Here is a 25119-nt window from a genome sequence, read left to right on the forward strand (position 1 = left end):
AATAGTCTGGGAATTTAGAGAAGGGAAAGAACAGTCTTATGCAACCATTTAATGTTCCCGTGCCTCAGTTTTTCCACTGGATACACTGGGTAGTACTAGGTGATCTCTTAGAGAATGATTAAGATGTTTTAGCATTTTTGCTTTTTTGGTTGGTTCATGTGATGATAGGAAGTAAGAAAGGGAGAAGCTTGGGGAACTATTGGAAACCAAATTTAACACTTAACGTTCTTAATTTTTTCCTTATTTGGGCATGGCAGCCTTATAGGAAAGCTTAAAACTGGAGATTAAAAGTATTTCCTTCCAGTAAAGGTGTTTGCTTTGGTATTTCTCCCCTGTTGATTCACTGGCATTTTAATTAGTTGAAAACATGTTGATCAATGGATGACCTCTGATTGTGAATGTCTTAGATTTAATCTGAGGATAAAGTTATTTGTAACCCAAATTATCTCTCTGATCCTCTGGCAAAAATAAAATGTACAAACAAACAGGGCAGGAGAAGACTTAGTTCTCTTGGACTTGATGTTAAGGATATCCAGCTTACTTGTCTTGAATGTTTCTCTGAGATGGGACATCTTTCCTCAGAACAGAGTCCAGACTGATAACATGGCCTTCTCACCTTTATTTTTATTTCTTTTAAAGATTTTATTTATTTATTCATGAGAGACACACAGAGAGACACAGGCAGAGGGAGAAGCCTGCAGGGAGCGCCACATGGGACTTGATCCTGGGACTTCAGGATGATGGCTTGAGCCGAAGGCAGACGCTTAACCGCTGAGCCATCCAGGAGTCCCTGCCTTCCCACCTTTAAACAGGCTTTCATAGCCATGAACATGGAACACACCTTTAAAAATTTCTTTACTCACAACATCTAACAAAGACTGTTCTAATTCTTAATTTGGTGTATATTTACTTGGTAATATTTTTGTTAGCCTGATTTTGAAAAGTTTGTATTTGGTTTTTTGTTTTTGTCCTGATCAAATTTCTTCTAGAAAATTTCAGAGAAGTTTCCCGTGAAAGTAAAGCTGCTCAAACCTTTTTCCTTCTTTTTGGCTTGAGTATTTCTCCTTTTTGTTGTTAAGGTTTTGGGGGACTTTTGTTGTTGTTGTTTTTTTTTTTTTTTTTTTTTTTGTTCATTGTTTGCCAAGGTTTCAAGTTTTTAGTGAGAGGTGAGGCAACGTTGATCTTGGCAGAACAGCACAAAGGCAGTAGAGTCATTAAGTGACGCAAGCTTTTAGCTTTTTTTTTTTTCCTTTTTGTTAGAGCTCTCTGGCACAGCTGGCTTATTCTAGTCACAGAGGAAAAGAAGAGAAGAGACTTTCTGAAGTTCTGAATGGAATGATAGAAGATGTTTGGGGCATTTTTAAAAAGCAGGAGCAATAAGAGCAAAAACCCCTATAATTCAAATAAATTTCTTACCTTTGTGGTTTCTGTGTCAGTTGCTTAGAACTTGAAGTTTTTCAAAACTTCAGACAATGATGGGACAAAGAATAGAGAAGGTGAGGAGGGTTGCATTAGGTTCTTACTTATCTGTCTGCCTCTCCTTCCAGTTGGAAAAAATCTTCAGTCTACAAGAAACATCTTCAGCAAGTCTAAGGAATACATCCTACCGTGATCCTAGATTCTGTTGGAGTTGAGGACTACAGCCACTTCACCACTATATTCTGGAGGCAGTTCAAGAAAAATAGAAGCACACAATACCTAAGGATTTCTCTGTTTTTTGTAAGTACTGTGCCATGCTAAATTTTGGGCACTGTTTGGAGCAAGTCGGAGATAGCTCTGTCATGTGGATTTAAGAGGATACCTGAGTTCCTTGAGCTACATAGATGTTTGGAAGGTTGTGAACTCAAAATATTTCAGCATAAATTCATTGAATTCTGGATTCTATTTCACGAGTCAGGACTTCAGCAGACAGAAGCTCTCTCCCAGAAAGATACAAAATCTTCTCTGAGTTTCAAGCTAAATGTGAGCAATAATGTCTTGGAAAAGAAATTATTTTTCGGGGGGCCGTGGTAGCGTCCAAGGGATGTTTGCACCTCGAAGCTCAACCTCTATAGCCCCCAGCAAAGGCCTCAGCAATGAGCCAGGACAAAACAGCTGCTTCCTCAACAGTGCCCTGCAGGTAAGGGCAATTTCTTTCTCTCTGATGAACTTTGACTTTTAGTTGCTGATGCTGTGTTTCTGATCACTCTTTTATTTATTTTTCAAGATTTTATTTATTTATTCATGAGAGACAGAGAGGCAGAGACACACAGGCAGAGGGAGAAGCAGGCTTCCTGCAAGGAGCCTGATGTGGGACTCAATCCCAGGACCCCAGGATTATGACCTGAGCCAAAGGCAGATGCTCAACCACTGACCACCCAGGCGCCCCCCAGTAACTCTTTTAAATATAATCCTTGATGGTCTCTGTTTGAGATCAGCAGCCTGAGATCATTTTTAAGTTTATCTGTGTGATCTTAGGCAAGCCACTTATCTCTTTGAGTCTCAATTTCCTCATTTGTAGGAAAGAGTGATTAATAATGATAATAGAAATGATAACTGTGACTACTACTACTTACTTGCCTGAAGGGGAGAGTATATAGACTAGATAATCTTAATACTTGTTTATTGACTTTTGCTTCCTTTTTTTCCTTTTGAGACTAAATGTCTTATTACCCTACTTGGTTTTCTCTAGTAAAGAAAGCAAAGTTTTTTCCACAAGTCAGGATTCCACAAGATTTTCAGGTATATTACTCTCGTCCTAAAATATTCAGGCTCTTAGAAAGACTGGAGTCTTTGTCCATTTCTTCATCTCCTTCCTCTGAGCTCTCCTGTAGTGGCTCATGATTGGTGTCCGGACAGACATGCTCTTTTCTGCTCCTCAGAGTAAAAGTAAATGCAATTTGCCACCTAAGATAATTATGCTTGGGTAAAATATGAGTGTTATTGCTTCAGATGTAATGAGAAAAGAAGTTGCTGTGAGAGAAGAAAAGACAGAACAGTATATTTGGTATAAAAACCACTGGACACTCTAAAATAAATAAATCTTAAAGGGGCACCTGGGTAGCCCAGTTGGTTAAGTGTCTGCCTATAGCTCAGGTAATAATGATTCCAGGGTCCTGGGATCTAGCCCTGTGTCTGGCTCCCTATTCAGCAGTGAGCCTGCTTCTCCTCTCTCTCTCTCTCTGTTAAATAAATAAAATCTTAAAAAGAAAGAAATTTGATGATATTTCTAGTTTCCTATCCATATACTATAAAAAATATTTTTTAAAAAGGAAGAAGGGTAATAAAGTGGCTCAATCAGTTGAGCCACTGCCTATTGGCTTCAACTCAGGTTGTGATCTCAAGGTCATAAGATCAAGCTCCGAGTCAGGCTTCATGCTTAGTGCAGTCTGCTTGGGACTCTCTATTTCTACCTCTGCTCCTCTCTGCTGCTCTCTCTGTGTCTCTAAAATAAATATTAAAAAAAAAGAAAGCACTGGACTTATGAATTAGTTTTAGTATGTCTATAGACTTGCCTTGTGACCTTGTACAGGTAATAGTATTTCAGTTTCTTCATTTATAATACAAGAATCTTGTCAAGCTTATTTATGTAATCTTGTCAAGCTTATTTATATAAAGTTTCATGCACAGAGTGCCTGGATGGCTCAGTTGGTGGAGCATGTGATTCTTGGTTTCAGGGTTGTAAGTTCAGGCCAATCTCTACATTGGGTGTAGAGATTACTTTATTTCATTTATTTATTTATTTTTAAAGAAGATTTATTTATTTATTTATTTATTTATTTATTCATTCATTCATTCATTCATTCATTCATTCATTCATGCCAGGAGCCCGATGCGGGATTTGATCCTGGAACTCCAGGATCGTGCCCTAGGCCAAAGGCAGGTGCTAAACCGTTGAGCCACCCAGGGATCCCCATAGAGATTACTTTTAAAAAATGTTTTATGGGCAGCCCCGGTGGCGCAGCAGTTTAGCGCTGCCTGCAGCCCGGAGTGTGATCCTGGAGACCCGGGATCGAGTCTCACGTCGGGCTCCCTGCATGGAGCCTGCTTCTCTCTCTGTCTTGTGTCTATGCATCTGTTTCTCTCTGTGTCTCTCATGAATAAATAAATAAAATTTAAAAAAAGTTTTATACTCTCAGTTTTCAAATTTTTATTTGAAAACATTAAAAAATCCATTGCTGTTAAGCCTGGAGAAAGATTTAGAAATATTTCCTTCTTTCTACCACAGATTTCATGCAGTTGGGTGGGGTTTGTTAGTTTTTTTTCCCCCAGATGCTGCATGTGAGTTTTTTGAGAGACTTTGTGTAAGCTAATAATACTTCTATAGTTTAGAAGCAGTCAAAAAACGGTGTTGATATACGTGTGTGTGTTTACCTCTTTCCTGGCCACAGTCCTCTTTTTATAATTCTCTTTTTTCCTGGATGTTCTATCTGTATTGAAACAAAATATTTATGACTTTCTGTTCTAATTTTCAGTGCCATATGGAACACCTACTACACACACAGACACACACATTTCTGTATCCATACTTAAAGACTGAGTCCTTGATGGTTTTGGAGTGCCTATTGTAATCATGTTACAAGTTGAAAATAATTGTTTCTATGAACTAATATTGTAACTTTTGATATGAATGCTATGTTGGCCACAGATGTATTGAAACCATTACATTTATTATAAAAAGGTGTTACTTACCTGGGAGGATAGTGTATTTCAAAGAACTTTTGAATATATACTTTGAAGACAAGTAAGTAAGGAGAAGCTCCAGAAGTATAATGCCTTTTCATATATGATTCCATTTAAATGTTTTCCAAGCAAGAAAAGCTTCCTAAGGCATTATGCTACATATTACACCATTTCTATTTAATTATTAATTAATTAATATGGAGAGAGAGTGCAAGCATAAGCAGGGAAGTGGCAGGCAAAAGGAGAGGGAGAATCAGGCTCTCTGCTGAGCAGGGAGCCCAATGCAGGGCTTGTTCCTAGGATCTTGGGATCATGACCTGAGCTGAAGATCTCAGTCACAGTTGAGCCACCCAGGTGCCCCCACCATTTCTTTTCTTTCTTTCTTTTTTTTTTTTTTAACTGAAGCCCATGGTGTATTCAAATTTCCTTAGTTTTTGCTTAGTATCTTTTTCTGTTCTAGGATCCTATCCAGGATACTAGTTACATTTACTTGTTATGTCTCCTTAGGCTTTTCTTGGCTCTGGTAGTTTCTGAAAATTTCCTTGTTTTTGATGATCTTGACAATTCTTTTTTTAAAAACATTCTATTAAATAAATAAAAGATGTGCTGTATTCAAAGGGAGAAGCAGGCTCCATGCAGGGAGCCTGATGCAGGACTCAATCCTGGGACTCCAGGATCATGCCCTGGGCCAAAGGCAGGCTCTAAACTGCTGAGCCACCCAGGGATCCCCTTGACAATTTTTTAAAAAAGATTGTATTTATTTATTTATGAGAGACACAGAGAGGCAGAGACATAGGCAGAGGGAGAAGCAGGCTCCATGCAAGAAGCCCTATGTGGGACTCAATCCCGGGACTCCAGGATCACGCCCTGAGCCAAAGACAGAAGCTCAACCACTGAGCCATGCAGGCATCCCAGATGATCTTGACAATTTTGAGGAGTTGTACCAGTCAAGTATTTTGTGGGATGTCCCACTATTGGAATTTGTTTGATATTTTTTTCATTATTAGACTGAGGTTACTAATTTTTGAGATGAAGACCATAAAAAAAAGTGTTCTTCTCATCACATCATATCTAGGTTACATACTATGAACATGATTTGTCACTGTTGATATTACCATTTTTTAAATTCTCTTGGCATAAGAAGGTCACACATCTCTCAGGTCAAAAAATTAAGAAATCTAACAAAGACAAAATTCCACACTACAATTCAAACTTCTGAATAAGTTTTCAAATGCCATATGATTTTACTTATATGTGGAACCTGAAAAGCAAAACAAATGATAAACAAAAAGCAAAATCAGACCTATAAATATGGAGGAAAACTGTGGGTTGTGAAAGGGGAGGGAGGGAGATGGAGGGAACGGGCAAAATAGTAAAGGGGAGTGGGAGATAAATCTTCCAGTTATGGAATGAGTAAGTCATGGGGAGGGGCACTTGGCTGGCTCGTTGGTAGAGCATGTAATTCTTGATCTTGAGTTGTGAGTTTGAGCCCCATGTTGGGTGTAGAGATTACTTAGAAGAGTAACTAATCCTTTAAAGTCATTGGAATAAAAGGCACAGCATAGGGAGTATAGTCAGTGGTATTGTAATAGTGATGTATGGTAACAGATGGCAGCTGCAATTGTGTTGGTGAGCACAGCATAACATATAGACTTGTGGAATCACTATGTTGTATACCTGAAACTAATGTAACATTAGTGTATCAACATACTTCAGAAAAAATTTTGTTCCAAAAAAAACTTTTTTTGTGTGAATCATTAAAATATACCCTTATTCTGCTGTTTAAACCCATAAATTCTTTTGACCTCTGTTATACCTTATTTTCTCTGTGTATCCTTCCTTCATTTTCAAATTAACATGTTTTTCAGAATATAGTTATCTACCCATTATGTTAGCTAACTCATCCTTTTTGACATTTGTTTGAATATACAAGAATGAGCTTTTCTCTTGGGAATGAAGATATATTCTGGAGTCATTACCCATGTTTGCTTGAATTCTTGAGTCTAAGATCAAATGGAGGCTTTTTATAGAGTAATGAAGTATTTTCCCCTTTTTCTACCAGGTTTTATGGCACTTGGACATCTTCCGACGTAGCTTTAGGCAGCTTACAACTCACAAGTGCATGGGTGATTCCTGCATCTTCTGTGCTCTCAAGGTAAGTTCTTCAAATCTGTTTATTTTCAATACCATTAGGCTACCAAATAATCAATATTGAGATAGTTTGGCTAATCAGGGTGATGCTAAAGAATTCCTTACTGAATTATCTGCCTGTGGCTTAGTGCAAAAGATAAATATGATTAGTTTTGCTTGCTTCAAAGAATTGTTACTTGGCTTAGGTAGTCTGTTTTTCTGAACCTTTTTGCCCATACAACTCTATTTAATATGATGGGATACTACTCAAATGTGCTTAGATTTGGAGTATTTGGGATGCCTGGGTGGCTCAACAGTTGAGCGTTTGCTTTTGGCTCAGGGTGTGATCCTGGAGTCCCAGGATCAAATCCCACATCGGGCTCCCTGCATGGACCCTGCTTCTGCCTCTGCTTATGTCTTTGCCTCTCTGTGTGTCTGTCATGAATAAATAAATAAAATCTTTTTGAAAAAAGATTTTGATTATTTACCTGAAGAGCTAATTCTGAATTTTAATTTTGAAAGAATAAACAACCCAGTATTTTTAGGGGAATTAACTATTGTCTGTTAAAGCTAAATTTAATAATAAACTCTTCCTATTGAGAAAAGCCAGGACTAACATTTTTCCATTCCTTAATGTTTCCCATTACCACGTTTAATAGATTCATTATACCCATTCTCAATCCCATTGTCTGACTCCCAGGTTTTTCATTTCTGAATAAAATGAAACCTGAGGATTCATTTAGAGTATGCTGCTATTAAGAAAAAACTAGGTTGTGTGGCTCAGCGGTTTAGCGCCGCCTGCAGCCCAGGGCGTGATCCTGGAGACCCCGGATTGAGTCCCACGTCGGGCTCTCTGGGTGGAGCCTGCTTCTCCCTCTGCCTGTGTCTCGGCCTCTCTCTCTCTGCCTCTATGAATAAATAAATAAAATTTTTAAAAAAAGAAGAAACTAGGCCCCAATCTCTATTACTTTATCTGCTCGTTCAACATGGGACTTCTCTGTGTTTTCTTGGTTTGTATGTACAGTGGATTATTTATGGCTGGATAAGTCTGTGTGAGTTCTGGTAAGTATCCAGTGTCATTTTTCAGTCTCAAGAAGTCTGAGTTCTTGGTTTGTCACAGGGATGCTTGGTTGTAAGCATTAGATGTTTAATTTAGTTGCTTTTACATCTTGGAATAAGAACTGTAACAAAAACATTCAGGAGAATTTCCCAGTTAATTTGATTATTTGCAACAACTGATTTGAAACAGTTTTTTGAGCAGCATCACCTTGGAGTTTTAAGTCCATTTTGGGCAAATATCTTTAGAAAGAGATGACTGAGTCTCCTGAACATTTTATTGCTTGGGTCAGAAACATCTTTTTTCTTCCCCCTTTGGAACTTTTAGCAAAACACATGTTATTGACTAATTGAGAGTTTGACTGAATTTTAATAAGACCAAATCTTTTACAAGTTGTAACATTTTTGACTGTGCCCATTCAGACAGAAGTCCATCCACATATTTGGCTTGATTTCTGAAGGATACAATGACATTAAATATCTAATTTTAGGTAAATAAGAAATGTACTGGTCCTTTAGCCAGCAAATCCAAGGGAAGTCTGGTTCGTGGCATTAAAACAAAAAACCAAAGTAAGATACTTGGTAGAGAGATTTGAATCCAGGAGAAATCCGTAGTAGTAGAGTCTCCTGAAAGTAAAAACTCTTATCTGTACCAGGAAGGGATGATAGAATTTATATGACCCTCTGACATGCCTTTGATGTCAGGATTGTGCCATCCTCTTCATTGATTCAGGTGGGACTCTGGTGAATTGGCTGTCACAGTTTTGTTATGTTTTAATTCCCATAGGCACTAATTATTATTGTAATATAAATCAGTATCATTATGTAAGCCAAATGGATGAAGAAAACCAACCATGAGACTTTATGGGACATCTTCTGAGATACCCAAGTATATAGAAAGGAAGATGTTTTCCCCTTATGAGGGCTGAGGATGTACCTTGGGACTCTTTCAGAGAAGCAATAGCTTATGGCAGATAAATAAATGGGCTTGGGGAATCAAAGACTTTATTTTAGATCTTCATAATTCTGAGGAGTTCTAGTATTTTCCTCATCACATCATTGTCTGATCTATCATTTAGGTTTATTTTCCTTCTCTGCTTCTTTTGTTATATTGAGAGTTTATAAAATTTTGATGTTTCTCCCTAAAGTGCTTTTCAGTTTGTCAGTGCTATATAAGTGTTAAATAATTAAGCTCTAGTTTGTATTCTTTTATCTTTTTTTTTTTTTTTTTTCTTTTTTATTTTTTTTAAGATTTTATTTATTCATGAGAGACATGGAGAGAGAGAGATAGAGAGAGAGGCAGAGACATAGGCAGAGGGAGAAGCAGGCTCCATGCAGGGAGCCTGATATGGAACTTGATCCCGGGACTCTGGGATCATTCCCTGAGCCAAAGGCAGACGCTCAACCACTGAGCCACCCAGGTGTCTCTTAGTTTGCATTCTTTTAATTATTGTCACCTCACTTGAAAAAAAAATAGACTTACATAGCAAATGGATTAATTTGACCATATGGATGAGCTGAACTTGGTTCTGGTATTGAGAAATTTAAATTATTAGAAGAGCCATATTCCTTTATCCAGGAGAGCTTCATTTTTTGAGAGAAGAAAAGGGATGTTGAGTTTGGAAGAGTAAATCTGGGATGATCATCAGCATCTGGAATGTCTCTTTTTTGTTCCCTACTTTAAATTTTCTTTCTTTCTTTTTTTTTTTTTTTAAAGAGAGAGATGTTGGGGGTGGGGTAGAGGGAGAGGGAGGGAGATAAACTTATGCAGACTCCATGTCCAGCAAGAGCTTGATCACAGCCCTGAGATCATGACCTGAGCCAAAATCAAGAGTTGGACGCTCAATCAACTGAGCCACCCAAGGGCCCCTAAAAATATTTTTATAGAATATGAAATAATATTCATCATTGAACAAGATTCTAGTCAGTATAATAAAACAAAAGGACAGATAAATATTAGAAAGAAAGAAGCAAAATTATTATTTGCAAATGATATGATTGGCTATTAAAAAAAGTATCTACTGATAAGTCAGTAGAATCAATAAGAGAATTTAGCAGGTTGTTGCCTGTAAGATCAAGGTATAACATTCAATTATATTTCTATATACTAGCAACTAATAAAATGTAACCTAAAAAGAGTTTTTATAATAATAACAAAGTATATAACGTAGGTATGAATAAATCTAACAAAAAAGACATGACATTGGGCAGCCCGGGTGGCTCAGCGGTTTAGCACTGCCTCCAGCCTGGGGCATGATCCTGGAGACCCAGGATCGAGGCCCACGTTGGGCTCGCTGCATGGAGCCTGCTTCTCTCTCTGCCTGTGTCTCTGCCTCTCTCTTTCTCCTCTCTGTGTTTCTCATGAATAAATAAATAAAATCTTATAAAAAGGACGATTTAAAAAAGAAAGACATGACATTTATATAAAATCTCCAGAGATCCAGTAAAATGAATAATCACAAAATGAACATCCTTTTAACAACTCTTTAGGTGAAAATAGAATACTGCCGGTACCATAGACATTCTTCCTTCCTTCTTTCTCAATGATAGCTCCTTCTTTCTCCTAGGAGTAGCCACTTTTCTAATGTTTGTGGCAATCACTTCCTTGTTTTATCTGATAGTTTTACTACGTTCTTAAACAATCTAATTTAAAAATTACCTTTTTAAAAAATTTATTTAAAAAATTTATTGTAAATGGAATCATATTTTTAAAGATTTATTTATTTATTTTAGAGAGATGGAGTGTGAGACCACGGAGGGGGGGGGATCAAAGGGGAGGGGCAGAAGGAGAGAGAATCTTTTTTTTTTTTTTTAAAGATTTTATTTATTTATTCATGAGCGAGAAGGGCAGAGACACAGGCAAAGGGAGAAGCAGGCTCCATGCAGGGAGCCTGATGTGGGATTCAATCCTGGGTCTCCAGGATCACACCCCGGGCTGAAGGCGGTGCTAAACCACTGAGCCACCCGGGCTGCCCCGGAGAGAGAATCTTAAGCAGACTCTGCACTGAACACAAAGCCCAATTTGGGGCTCAGTCTCATGATTCAGAGACTCTTGAGATCACAACCTGAGCTGAAACCAAAAGTGTGTCGCTTAACTGATTGTGCCACCCAGGTGCCCTGTAAGCAGAATCATTTTATAAATTTGTGTGTGTGTCTTTTTTAGTGCAATAATATGTTTATAAAATCATCATTTCATTGTTTAAAACCAATTTGTTTATTACTGGTAGTCATTTGAATTGTTTCCAGTTTTAATTTTTTATAAACAATATTGCTAAGAACATTTTTGTATATATCTACATATGTATACACATTTTTTTTGCATATGCCCAGAAATGGAATTACTGGATCATAAGATATGTGTATTTTCAATTTTTTTTTTTTTACAATGCGAACTGTTTTCCAGTACTTCAGTGTTTATCAATGTGGTGATACTAATGTATATTCTTAATAGCAGGTTTGTCCTGGAAGTTGAAAAAATTAAATTCTGAAAGTCTTAAGACAAACAGGGAAGAATAGTAACAAAATGAGTGACTTGCCATGTTTATCAGAGTAGACAGCATTGGTAACAAGCTAAAATCTCAGTGATAAATATACAAAAGATTTATTTTTCATTCCCATCACTTGTCCACTGCAGGTTAGTAGGAAAACCCTACTGATTGCAGTCACTCAGGAACTCAGGTGCCAAAGTACAACCAAGTTGGTTATTACCAGTGGCCAAGTTAGAGTGAAAAAGGGCTGTGGAGGGTTTTGCACAAACAGTTGAATGCTCAGCAGGACACTTCTGCTCAGAGCTCACTGACCAGAACTAAAATCCTATGGCTCCAGTGAATCCTAAGGGGGCCAGAAAGTGTGATCCTATAAAAATCCTTGGGAAAGGGTGGAACCAGAAATACTTGGCAAAAGTGCTAATGACTACCACACTTTATCAGATATCAAGGCTTATAAGGCTTATAAAATTAAGTAATTAGACAATGTGGTATCAATTATAGTATGACTAATAAATTGATGGATCAAAATCAAGAGTTCAGAAATAGACATATAGAAACTTGATTATTGCCCTGTGAATCAAAGGAGAAAGTGGACTTTTCAATAAATGGTGATTAGATAATTGGTTATCCATATGGAAAAAAAAAGAAAAAGCTAATTAGATCTCTACCTCATATTATTACCAAAAGTATGAATTTCAGCTGAGTTAAGGGCTAAAACATGAAAGAAAACTTTTTTAAAGTTTTAGAAGAAAACATGAAAGAATATCATGATTTCAGGGATAGGATTTATTAAATAAGATGTGAAAAACACAAAGTAGGGATCCCTGGGTGGCGCAGCGGTTTGGCGCCTGCCTTTGGCTCAGGGCGCGATCCTGGAGACCCGGGATCGAATCCCATATCGGGTTCCCGGTGCATGGAGCCTGCTTCTCCCTCTGCCTATGTCTCTGCCTCTCTCTCTCTCTCTCTCTCTCTCTCTCTCTCTCTCTCTCTGTGACTATCATAAATAAATAAATTAAAAAAAATAAATAAAAACCACAAAGTTAAAAAAATTGATAACATTTTGCTAAAGAAAAGTTAAAAACTTCTGTTCATCAGAAGATCCCAGAAGAGGATAAAGATACAAGGCCACACACAGGGAGGAAATATCTGCAATATATTATATAACCAACAAAGGATTTGTATGCAGCATAGAACTCCAGAGAACTTTTATAAAGAGTAAGTAAAAGATAATTGAGTTAGTGGTAAAATGGGCAAAAGACACAAATAGGCATTTCTCAGAACAGGAAACCCAAAAGACCTTTAAGCATATGAAAGATTCTTAGCCTCCTAAGTAATCTAAGAAATGTAAACTAAACCAATACTCTTCAGATTAGTAGAAGTTTAAAAATCAGATAAGATTGTTACCTGAAAGGTGGAATAATAGGAATTTACATACAATTGCTGATTGGAATATAAATTGATACCACTATTTAGGGAAATAGTTTGTCATTTCGTTTTTCAGGTAAAATTGAAGTAGCATAATCCCTGCCACTCGTAATTCCACTCCTAGATACATGTTATAGAGAGCTTCCTTATATATACGTGTCAGAAGATATATTCAAGAATGTTCAAAGTGGTATTTTTTGTGATTGTAGAAAAATGGACTACAACTACTTACTACAACTTCCAACTACAGTAGAATACATTTAAAAATTATGATGTGTTCCTAAAGTAAAATGATACAGCAGTGAAATTGAATAACCTTTGGCTACATATCAGCTTGGATTAATCACAAAAACATTGTACTGAATGAAAAAAGCAAGTCACAGAAGACTATATAAACTATGATTCCATTTATATACAAAATAAATGGGCAAAACTAAATAACATGTTGGGGCAGCCCGGGTGGCTCAGCGGTTTAGCACCATTTTCAGCCCAGGGTGTGATCATGGAGACCTGGGATTGAGTCCCACGTCGGGCTCCCTGCATGGAGCCTGCTTCCCCCTCTGCCTGTATCTCTGCCCCCCCATCCCCTGTCTCTGATGAATAAATAAATAAAATTTTTAAAAAAACCCATGTTGTTCAGGGATACATATATGTGATAAAACTGTAGAGAAAAAGGGAATGATTTTCATAAAATTCAGGACAGTGGGTATCTCTGGAAGGTGAGGGGGAGGAGATTGTAATCAATTGGGTAGTATTACACTCATTGTTAACTTTTCCATTTCATAAATTGGGTAGTGGACATATCCACATTTATTATTCTTTGGTTAAATATATACATCGTGCTTGTTTATAATTTAAATGATGATTTTTATTAAATGTACTACATTTAATGCCACACTGGCTGCCTCAGTTGGTAGAGTGCAACTCTTGATCTCGGGGGTTGTAAATTGAAGCCCCACATTGGGTGTAGAGATCACTTAAAGTCTTAACAACGACAAAATAAATGTACTACAGTCATTTTAGAAAGCATGGTAAAGTGTAAAGGAGGAAAGCTGGAACTTGCCTGAATTACATCACAGAGATTGTCATTTCTCTTTATGTCTCTTCTCTAGTCAATGATATTTCTAGTTATAAGTCTTTCCGTCCACTTAAAGTAAAAAGAGTAACTTTTTTTCAGACCCTAAGTTGCCTCTCCATCTCTAGTATCATCCTATTTCATTTGTTCTAAGAATAAGCTGGAGGGCTATTTTGAAGCTACTCCCCTGTTATGTAACTTTGAAGGGGCTCCCAGTTATCTCTTAAATCACTTAAAAATGTATGATTACATGCATTTAAAAAACTAGTTTCATGCTTTCTTTTCCTTTCCTTTCCTTTCTTTCCCCTGGCACTTTCTACTTCAGCTATGATAGCAGATGGTACTTTCTTAATGCCTACCTCTTAGATGTTGCAGATGTTATTCACTTTGCCTGGATCCCTTGGCACCCAAAACAATAATAACAATAAACAAAACAATGCACCCTTTTAAATGAAACCACATCCAGTACTTTCAGAACTCCAGAAACATATCTTCCCTTTTTTCCCCCCAGAAATTTATCTTCTTAATGAAGTTTTAAAAAATATTACCTCTATCTAGACCCATGATTGTTTTACTTAATAGTATTTAGGATGGCTGAATGAGTTTTTGGGAAGGTGGCTCTGCATTTCCTTCCTGTTGGTCTTCCTTAACAGTGCTTGCACCATAATATAACATTTAACTTTTCTGGGTTCATATATTCTTTTGGTAGTTCTTACATAGTTGTAAAATTTTGTGTACTTGACTTTTTCTTCTTTTTGAATTTTATGCTCTCTCACTCTGTTCTACTTGAGATTTTCATTGTGACTTTTGGTTTTACACTTTTGTTAAGTAGGTCTACTTAATCTAGGACTTTATGCTTCATTTAGTTAGGGGAGGGTGAGATGTGTTTCTGTAGTGGGGTTTCTTGAGAGTTGATGGTGGGAAGATCTGCTGAAGAGTCAAAAGCCTGGTAGTCAAGCAAAGCAGTTATCTGGTATCCTACAATTAAGCTACATGTTAACTTTGTGGTGTCCCAGTGTGGGTGTAATTCTATATATTTAAATCCCATTTTTCCTCTGCCTCCTATTTAAAAATTAGAGGAATGTTTGGTGAAGCAAATAAGAATTCCTTTTTGCTGGTACTTTGTGTCCTATTTGTATTCTTTTTTTTTAATTTTTTTAACCTATTTGTATTCTTTAGTGTAAAGTTTGAAATGTTAAATTCTTATAAGTTTTTTTCAAAACAAGAAACTCCAAAATTCCTGAATTTGAAGCACTGCTGAGAATTTGCCAATTCTATAAAGTCAGAGTTCTTTATGTTGACACATAATTATTTAGCTCTAGAACCCAATATTAAGAACAAAAAGAGGCACAAACATTTTCCTAGATGAATCAGAAGCTAGCCAACTTTCTCTTAATGTTTTATTTTTTAAAATATTTTTAAAGATTTTATTTATTTATTCATAAGACACACACACACACACGGGGGCGGGGGGGAGACACAGGCAAAGGGAGAAGCAGGATCCATGCAAGGAGCCCAACATGGGACTCCATCCCGGGTCTCCAGGATCAGGCCCCAGGCTGAAGGTGGTGCTAAACTGCTAAGCCACCTGGGCTGCCCTAATGTAATGTTTTAGATGAAGGATTTTCCCTTCTGAGTCTGGCTAGAAGATATGTATCCCTGCTTTTTCTCCACTTTTTACTTTACCTTGCACCAATCCTTAAAATGCCTTTACTACTGGTCTTATGCAAACACCTTTTATATAATAATTTTGCTTTTTCTTCTGCTCTCTGAATGGCAATATTTTTGTGCCTTGTGACCTCTACTAGGTACCGTAGTATATGCTGTATCCAGAGCTTATAATTGCTTTTTTGGTGGTTTACACACAATATTTAGGACAATCCATTTCTTTTGGTCTTGTAAAATATCCTGGTGTTTTTTTTTTTTCTGTTACTTGATACTAAGTTCCTAAAGTAATTTCAGCCTTGAAATCTTGCATGCAAATTATTAATTGATGGCTTTCATTAAAAAGAATTTGTGTCTTTCTTCTTACTTTGAACCACAATGTCTTTCAGCTCTGATTTAACAAATAGATTTATGTGCTAATTACCCTGTCCCTTCCAAATCTCCAAATTTATTCCCATCTAGTGTTACTAAAAGATATTTTCTGACCTGAACTGTTGTCATGCCTATAGCCTCTTATTTATTATTCATATTGAATCTGTCCTTTTGCCCCTAGCCCCCAGGGTATGATTTTACTTTGGTGTTGGCTTATTTATTTATCTCTGTCCAGGGGAGGAAATCCGTCTTCTGTACTTAGTATGCCACAAAGATTTTGTTCTCCTTCCAGGGATTGTACTAGAGGCTTTGCAGTGTGCCAAGATGTAGGACAGAGTGTTTTTTGTTATAGGCAAAGAAGAATGCTTCATTGATTGATTAAATTCAACAAATCTTCTCAATTAGTGGTTTTTCTTTTAAGAATGCTGGTACAAGGCATCAAAGTCGGAATGGTGGTGATGGTGGGGGTAGGTGGGGAGGAAATAGGTTTTTGTGTGTAAGGTGTTGTATAATATAAATGTATCTGTAGAGCAGTAAGATTGTTCAAAAGGGGCAGGAAAGTCTATGTTCTACTGATAGCCCACCTGTTAATTGGGGGAAATTTGAGAGTTCAGAGAATAAATACCTAAATATATTTTAAGTGTGTACCATGTAGTTTTTCCTCTATTGGGTATTGAAGCATAAGCACCAGGAGTAAAGTGATATAGGAAATTACTCATTGTTCATTATCGGTCTAGTCCTTTTTTTAGTGGATTATTGGAATAGAAGGTTCTGCATTGTCCTATAGTCATGTCTATATCAAAGAAGAGTATAAATCCAATATGCTGGACTATTTATACCAGGAAATTATATTTCTAACATATTCCCTGGAAATTTTAGCTAGTAATAAACAGCTCTTGTGTGAAGAAGGTATATCCCTATGTCTAATGCAAATCTACTTGAGTTGAATTACTTTTTTTTTTCTTAGCTATGGAATATGAACATATTTGTGTGGTCTTTTGGCTAACCTTTCCTAAAGTCCTATTAGGTTATACCTAAATATTCTTAACTAATTTAACCATTGACATAACTTGGATAGTATGAAGTTGAGTCTTTATCCTTTTTAAGATTTGGAGTTTAGAATCTTACATGATATTCAAATAGAGGGGAATGACTGCAAGGAAAAACCTAGTAGATCATCATGATTCTTTCCTTTCCAGAGTTTATGGCAGAACCTGAAACTTATACAATCTCAAAATCTTTGTGCATGTCCAGAAGGGACATTTCCCTTTTCATTTCCCCTGTGGGGTAAGTGGTTATGGGGTTGATTCTCAAAACTTGACTTAAATACTGTTGGTAATCTCTAAGGTCCTGCATTTTTTTATCTTGGCAAAGATTAGCAAACTGACTATTATCTTTTGTAAAATCTCACCATTAGTTTATGATTTCCCACTAAAAGCAATACCATCCTCTGGTGAATTTGACCTGTCTCTGTTCTATGGCTCTCTGTCTAGTGTCTTGAAGTCTTGGTATTTCTTTCTGTGTCTCTGTCTTTGTATGTATGTGGGTGTCTGTCTCTTTTGCATTGGTAGCAGGATGAGTGTGATAAGTAGCTTATAATGGTCTTTAACTTCATACTTCAAGTCCACAAAGTATTATTCCATCATGAACTCAAAAAGTGCAAATAAAGCCCTCAACTCTTGGGAAGAGATGGTATTGATAATTGAATTTATTTAAAGAGACTGATATAGGATATACGGATAATTTTCTAATCATGAAGTCCAGAAAAGATAGGTATATTTTTGGGCATAAGTTCAAAGAATCCCAATGAAGAAACCAGCCAGCTGTTCTCAACCTTCTCCAATGTTGGAGCAAGAGTTTCTGTTAAACTGGATATTTGATGATATTAAGGAATTATTATTACCTTTTTCTAAGTGTGGTAATTATATTATGGTTATGTTTTAAAAAGAGTTCTTACTTTTCAGAGGCATATCCTAAACGTTTACAGATGAATAATGTCTGGCATTTGCTTCAAAATAATCTGGGAATGGGGTAAGTGGGTGGGTTGTATGTATGAAATGAGATTGGCCACAGGCTGATGATTGTTGAAGACAGATGATAGGTACATGGGAATTTGTTGTGCTAGTTTGTCTACTTTAGTATGTTTGAGATTTTCTGCAATAAAATGTTAAAAATACAATATTGTTGTTTTGGGTGCCAAATGGTAAACGTTTACATGTTCTTTCTCCTCTTGAAAGAGAGTGTTTGAGATTCTTTTGAACACATAAAACTAGTGAAAGTTCTCTTTTCCAGTAGTCTTCAAGGAGTAGTAGCTTTTTTTAATCTTTTTTTCAGAGGATTGTGTTTACAAACAGGCTTGATTTGTAAACATTCAGGTTTGCAATTTATTTAAGTCTGATTTCCAGGAGGTGTGAAGAAAAGGAGTGATTATGAGAGCCAAAATGAGGAGAGATTTGGGAAGATCAAGAAGAGAAACTCTAAGAGCTGAGTTAGTAGCAGTGCATAAAGTTGTGTCATGCTTTTGCAGAAGTTCTTATTTAACATCCTTCAGGGATGAGTTGGACTGCTAACTTTCTAAAAACCTAGGGTCCATAAAGCATCAAATTTAATGATGGCCCTTCTCCTCGACCCCCATCTTCTCTACTCATGACTTCTTTCAGATGTAAGGCTAGGGAATCCTGAGAAATAAACAGCTGTTCCCTGCCTAAAGACAAAAGTGTTTTGGGGGCGGGGCAGGGAACTTAAGCAACAGCTGCATTTGTAGATGCCAAAGCACAAAGACTTTCTGTCTTTATGGCACTTTTATCTTATTTACATGGTTTTTACTAATCCAAATAATTATGTGCTCATGTGGGTAGAATTGTTTGCTACATGATCCAAGATAAATGGGTGGGGAAACACCTGCTTTGAGTCAGTTTAGTCTTACTGCTTTTGCACTGTATCCAAGAAAATAGTTAACAGACAAAAAGTAATTTGCCTTTTCCTGAGAATGAAAAGGAAGACCTTTTGGTTTCACTTTGTGAAGAAGAGCAGAAAGAAACCTGAAAGGTGGGTTTTCTCTGTTTAGTGAAATGAAACCATCAGGGACCCCATAGGGAAAAATGATTCCTGGGTTTTGGTTTTTACTGCCCTTACTCACTCTCTGCCACAGAACTCAGCTACTGGAAGAATACCAGTTTTTGTTCCTTATTGGTGCTACCACCTGTTCTTATTACTGAACTAAATGTTCTTGGCTTTCTTTGGTGTGAACAGGATCTCCCTCTGGGAAAGGTGGGAGGAGGGTGAAAAAGGGAACAGGAGGAGGCCCATTCCAGCCCTTGTGCTCATGTGAGAGGGACACACAGGGGTTAGTGTGCTGCCCTGACAGAGGGTCTTTGTGCTACAGCTTCTTCCAGAGCTGCAGCTCCACAGATGCATGCTGGGAGAGCTTAGGCTGCTTCATCCCTGACACACTTGCTTTTTCCTAACAATAGCAGAGCAAGACTGATAATAATAGTTACAATAAAATAGATGCAGGCATTCTGAGTACATTCAGATACTCATTTTGTATGGAGAAAGTTGCCTGTAATTAAGTGATGAGAAAAGAGTATAGTTTGGAGACATTCATGACATTGAACACAAGAGTCAGATCTGTTATTGCATATCCACTGTGCATGTAAGCAGAGCTCTGACTTTAGGTCTTTCCCTTTCTGTGCTAAAACCTTTTACCTAGTCATGGGAAATCTGCCCCTCTTAAGTAAGAGCAACAGAAAGTTTGGTCCTTCCTACTCAGATTTCAGACACTGGGGAGGTAGCTCAAAGTAGACACATTTCTGACCCAAGGTCAGTGGCAGATCTCCTTAGTAACCTAAAATATCATGACAACAACAACAACAACAACAATGGCAGCCTAATACTTAGATAGCACTTATACAGCCAGGCATTAGTCTAAGGTGCAGGTAGAGCTAGAGATAATTTATTGAATCTGTAAATAATCCTAGGAGGCAAATACTATTTCAAATCCTCTTTTAAAAGAGGAAACTGAAGTCTGGAGAACTTAACTAACTTTTCTAAGGTCATAGATATGGTAAATGACGGGACTGGGATTTTGAACCCAGATAGTCTGGTTCCAGAGTCCATGTTCTTAACTCCTACTCTGTACCATCTCTCAGTGGAGCTTTGTCCTTTCTCAGATAGGGTCATCTGAACCACAGAACACAAGAAGTGACTTAAGTGACTATTTTAATTCTCTCTGGATAATAACATAATTACTGCTATGCATGGGAGAGAAGTTAGTTCATTAGGAGTTGTTGATGCCTTAGAGTGTTAAGGCTTAATTCTTGAAGGAACTCAGTTGAGAAAGACTAAAGGGGCTGCTGCAAATACCACATTTGTACAAAACTGTACTGGAACTAATTTCCCTTTGGTTTGTTTTTGGAACCAGTTTTGGACTCTGGACAGAGGACCAAACCTTATCCATCCCTTGCTCTAGAGATAGAGCCTTTGTTAGCAGGAATAACTCAGCAGGAACAGTTGAGAAGAACAGCAAGTTGGGATGTGATAGTGGTCACATAGTGTTGCCAGTGGTCAAACCACTATTACTTTTAGAAACAATCACTGCTGCTTTTCCCACCTTTTCATTTGTTTCTGTGTTCCTCCGTTTCAAAATCCTATAGGTCACTGGGTATAGATAGCCAATTGTCCTCTGAGAATGTTTAACTGTGGACCTAGACCTTTTGGTCTAGTTTAAGGGTCATTGATAGACATTCTTCTGTTTCCAATAGTAAATTATGGAAAATCCTGCCTTGCCTTTATCTGATCTTAAAATATATTAAAATATATTTGTGAAAAATAAGTAAATCCACATCATATGGATTCATTTGTGGGGAAATAATAGCTGCTTACATAGCAAATTGTTCTTGAGCTGCTTTTGGGATAGATGTTCAGTGTGTATGAGGAGGAACAGGGCTAGTAAGAAAATAGAGTGAGGAAAGAACAGTTCCAACTTGAAATTAGCAGAATGAAGTTTAATTCCATTTTGCTTTAACCAGTTATATTACCTTAAGAAAAGTTTTCAACTTTTCTGGGTGATTCTTTATCTGTTGTAAAAAGAGAGGGAGCTTGGGGTACCTGAGTGACTCAGTTGGTTAAGAGTCTAACTTAATCTCAGCTCAGGTCTTAATCTCTGGGTCGTGGGTTCAGGACCCACATTGAGCTGTCTACTGGGCATGGAGCCTACTTTAAAAAAATAGGAGACTTAATAATATATTAGTAAGATCTACCCATATCACATCATTCATTTATTCATTCATGCATCCAGAACTAGTTATCAACTGCCCTTTATATGCCAGTACCCTTCTAGGTGCTGGGAGTAACAAGCAGAGGATTAAAGGATGAAAGTTTTTTTTCTTTCTCTTTTTCTTTTCTTTTCTTTTTTTTTAAAGATTCTATTTATCTATTCATGAGAGACACAGAGAGAGAGAGACACACAGTCAGAGGGAGAAGCAGGCTCCCTACATGGAGCCCAATGCAGGACTCAATCCCGGGACCCCAGGACCACAACCTGAGCCAAAGGCAGATGCCCAACTGCTGAGCCACCCAGGCATCCCAAGGATGAAAAAAAATTTTTTTAATTTTATTTATTTATTTATTTATTTATTTATTTATTTATTTATTTATTTATTTATTTATTTATATTTATTTATTTATTTATTTATTTATTTATTTATTTATTTATTTATGATAGTCACACAGAGAGAGAGAGAGAGGCAGAGACACAGGCAGAGGGAGAAGCAGGCTCCATGCACCGGCAGCCCGACGTGGGATTCGATCCTGGGTCTCCAGAATCGCGCCCTGGGCCAAAGGCAGGCGCCAAACCGTTGCGCCACCCAGGGATCCCCCCAAAAAAATTTTTTTAAAGATTTTATTCATTTATTCACAAGAGACATAGAGAGAGAATGAGAGAGAGAGAGGGGAAGAGACATAGGTAGAGGGAGAAACAGGCTCCATGCAGGGACCCTGATGCAGGACCCAATCCCAGGTCTCCAGGATCACGCCCTGGGCTGAAGGCAGGCACTAAACTGCTGAGCCACCTGGGCTGCCCATACCTCACACTTAAACTCTAGAGAGTATAGTCAGACAGTAAATAAGTAAAATACACGGTATTACAGATGATAATAAGTGCCACAGAGAGAAATAAAACAGGCAAGGGTGGAAGTGTGGTGGCAAAGGGGGTGGAGCTTGCAACTTTAAATAGAGTGATCAAGCAGTACATATAGAGAGGTTAATATTTGGATAAAAATCTGAAGAGAGTAAGTGACTGAGCTGCTGACAGTTTTAGTAAGATGAGGACCAAAAATTGACCATTCTAGGTTGGTGGGGCCTCCTCCTATTCTTAGATCAGGCTTTATTTATTTATTTATTTATTTATTTATTTATTTATTTATTTATTTGATAGGTAGGTTTTATAAAATGGTCTGATTTCTGGTCTCATTAGTAAGTCTGATAAATTACCGTGGAGATTTTTTTTTTTAAATGGAGAAATTATTAGCAAGAATTTCAAGTGAGTGACATTCTTTGGTGGTTGATATGTAACTAATAATTGAATTTATTGTTTATCTGAGTGGTTTAGTGAGGATTTGGGCCATGTCATGTCAAAGGATCACATTCTAGTTTTTGTGGGGAAGATCCAAAACCATTTGAGAAGGGCTCATCAAGCAGGTGCCACTTGTTGCTACTCTTTGTTTCCATCCTCTGGACATCATATTCATCATTGTTTCAGATCAGGTAAAGATCAGGAGAAGGTAGATACATTTAATAACACCAAATTTATGCTCTCCATAAAAGACACTAGAAGACTTGAAGAAGATATTTGCCACAAGTCTTATTCACAAACGACTCAGAAAAACTAAATATAGTTAGAAAAGACTCAACCAGTCTGAGTGTATTTATTAATTGTTGACAAGGATATGGGGAAATTTATTTATATTCATCTACTGGTGAAAGTTAAAGTTGCCATAGTCTTTTTATAGTGGCAAAGAGTTGGAGACTGTCAAAATGTCTGTCAATTAGGAAATAGATAAATGGATATGGTATAGGCACCTGATAAAATACAACACAGCAGGGAAAAGGGATGAACTGTGTATGTGTGTAAATTATGGATAGATCTCAAAAATAATGTTGAATTTTAAAATGTAAAAGTATAATACTTTGTACAAACAAAAAATATACATAACAGTGTACTATGTATTAATTAAGGATATATATGTATATACACACATATACACAAATACAATAAGTATACAGAAGTATTAAAAAACAGAAGAGTGGGGGATCCCTGGGTGGCGCAGTGGTTTGGCGCCTGCCTTTGGCCCAGGGCGTGATCCTGGAGACCCGGGATCGAATCCCACGTCGGGCTCCCGGTGCATGGAGCCTGCTTCTCCCTCTGCCTATGTCTCTGCCTCTCTCTCTCTCTCTCTGTGTGTGTGACTATCATAAATAAAAAAAACAAAAAACAAAAAAAAACAGAAGAGTGTAACAAATTCATGGTACTGAGTGCCTTTTAGCGAATGGATGGTCTTAAATGAGACTTCATCTGTAGATTAGAAATAAACATGATGGAATGTTTATTTCTGGGTATTAGACAAGTAGGTGTTTATTATAGTATTCTTTTCCTTTGAGTAATTCTAGGTTAAGAGAAGGGGGTCAAGTTTCATAGGATGAGCTCCTAGAGAATAATTTACCAAACTATTTATATATAATTTGTCCTCACTTACTGTGTATCTTCTACATCTATCTGTATCAGAGGAAATGAGGTAGCACTATATTGTATTAACTCATGACAGTGTTTTCTCCTAATGTGTTCTTGGTGGTATCACAGATGGAAGAGCAAGAATTCTTATTGGCACAGATCATCCATGCCTTTTATTCTGACTCTTGATTTTTTACTTTATTACTAACTGAAAGCATATCAACTCATGGGAAGTACATTTGGTTCCATTGTCAAAAGCATGGAGATGCTAGTTTGACAGATTGGGATGTGTAGAAGCTTAATAACAACACTGTGTCTTTTTTCCTTGTCTAACCTCTTCCCTACAGGGAATCTTTAACCAGTTTCAGTGTAGTAGTGAAAAAGTGCTTCCGTCTGACACTCTCCGCAGTGCTCTGGCAAAGACTTTCCAGGATGAACAGCGTTTCCAGCTGGGAATTATGGATGATGCTGCGGAGTGCTTTGTAAGTATTGGCCTCTGCCCCTCTTTGATATAGGGTGAGACTGTTGATTGTCTCCATCAAGGACTGGGTACTTTAATGTAGTATTTACTCAACCCTGGTATCTACAATTAGAACTAGGAATTTCCCTAGTTTTTCAGAGCTCTAGGGTGTCTCTGCTAATGAAGTAGGAATTGCATAATGGATTCATTCTTTTTCCTTCGGGCTTAGTTTTGTGCTTGCCATTGCATAAAACGGTGGCTCTCGCCTTCAAATGAGACAGGGCTCATTAAAGTACAAATTGATGTGTACCACTCCCTTGAGTTTCTGATTCAGTAGGTCTGAATTAGGGCCCAACAATATCTAGCTCTAACAAGTTTCCAGGTGATGCTAATACTGATGCTGCTAGTCTGGGGACCACTGCATTTTGTGAACTCCTGCATTACTAATGATAATTAAACAGAGAATAACTGAGTCTCTAACACAAATGTAATTTGCTGTCTAGGTAGCTACATTGCTCCCAGTGACTTTTAGTAGAAGACTCTTCTGAACTCTGGGTTCTATCCATCAACCTTCAAAAGACTCTGTGCATCCATTAACAAAAAAAATCTGAGAGTGATATATATTCTATTACATGGTAAAATGTCACCAAAATCAGAGCTACTGCTGAGCAGTTGGATCACTTATGTATTGCTGGTGGGAATGTAAAATAGTATAGCCACTCTGGAAAACGGTTTGGCAGTTTCTCAATAAACTAAACTTGCAGATTATCATATGGTTCAGAAGTTGCGTTACTGGACATGTATCCCAGAGAAATGAAAACTTATGTTTGTACAAAAACCTGTAGGGGTACCTGGGTGGCTCAGTGGTTGAGCATCTGCCTTTGGCTCAGGTCGTAATCCTGGGGTCCTGGAATCAAGTCTCGCATCAGGCTTCCCCGCAGGAAGCCTGCTTTTCCCTCTGCCTATCTCTGCCTGTCTCTGTGTCTCTCTGAATAAATAAATAAAATCTTTAAAAAACCAAAGAAACCTGTACATGAATGTTCATAGAATCTTTATT

At 37.4% G+C, this 25119-nt stretch overlaps 1 protein-coding gene across 19 annotated transcripts in view; it reads left to right on the top strand.

Annotated features, from left to right (window-relative positions):
- USP54 (ubiquitin specific peptidase 54) overlaps positions 1-25119 on the top strand; it is a 123907-nt gene that overhangs the window by 58630 nt on the left and 40158 nt on the right. For 18 of the 19 annotated variants that reach the window (XR_008664358.1, XM_055325067.1, XM_055325065.1 and 15 more), the window contains 3 exons: positions 1548-2119; positions 6725-6817; positions 23950-24084. Coding sequence is in view for 18 of the 19 variants with exons in the window: in XM_055325067.1 (XP_055181042.1) it covers positions 1973-2119; positions 6725-6817; positions 23950-24084 (375 nt within the window). In the remaining variant the exon portion in view is untranslated. The remainder of the gene's footprint in view (positions 1-1547; positions 2120-6724; positions 6818-23949; positions 24085-25119) is intronic. The other variant, XM_055325076.1, reaches the window with a different exon arrangement.

The sequence above is a fragment of the Nyctereutes procyonoides genome, unplaced genomic scaffold (assembly GCF_905146905.1).
Source record: "Nyctereutes procyonoides isolate TBG_1078 unplaced genomic scaffold, NYPRO_anot_genome, whole genome shotgun sequence".
Lineage (NCBI taxonomy): Eukaryota > Metazoa > Chordata > Mammalia > Carnivora > Canidae > Nyctereutes > Nyctereutes procyonoides.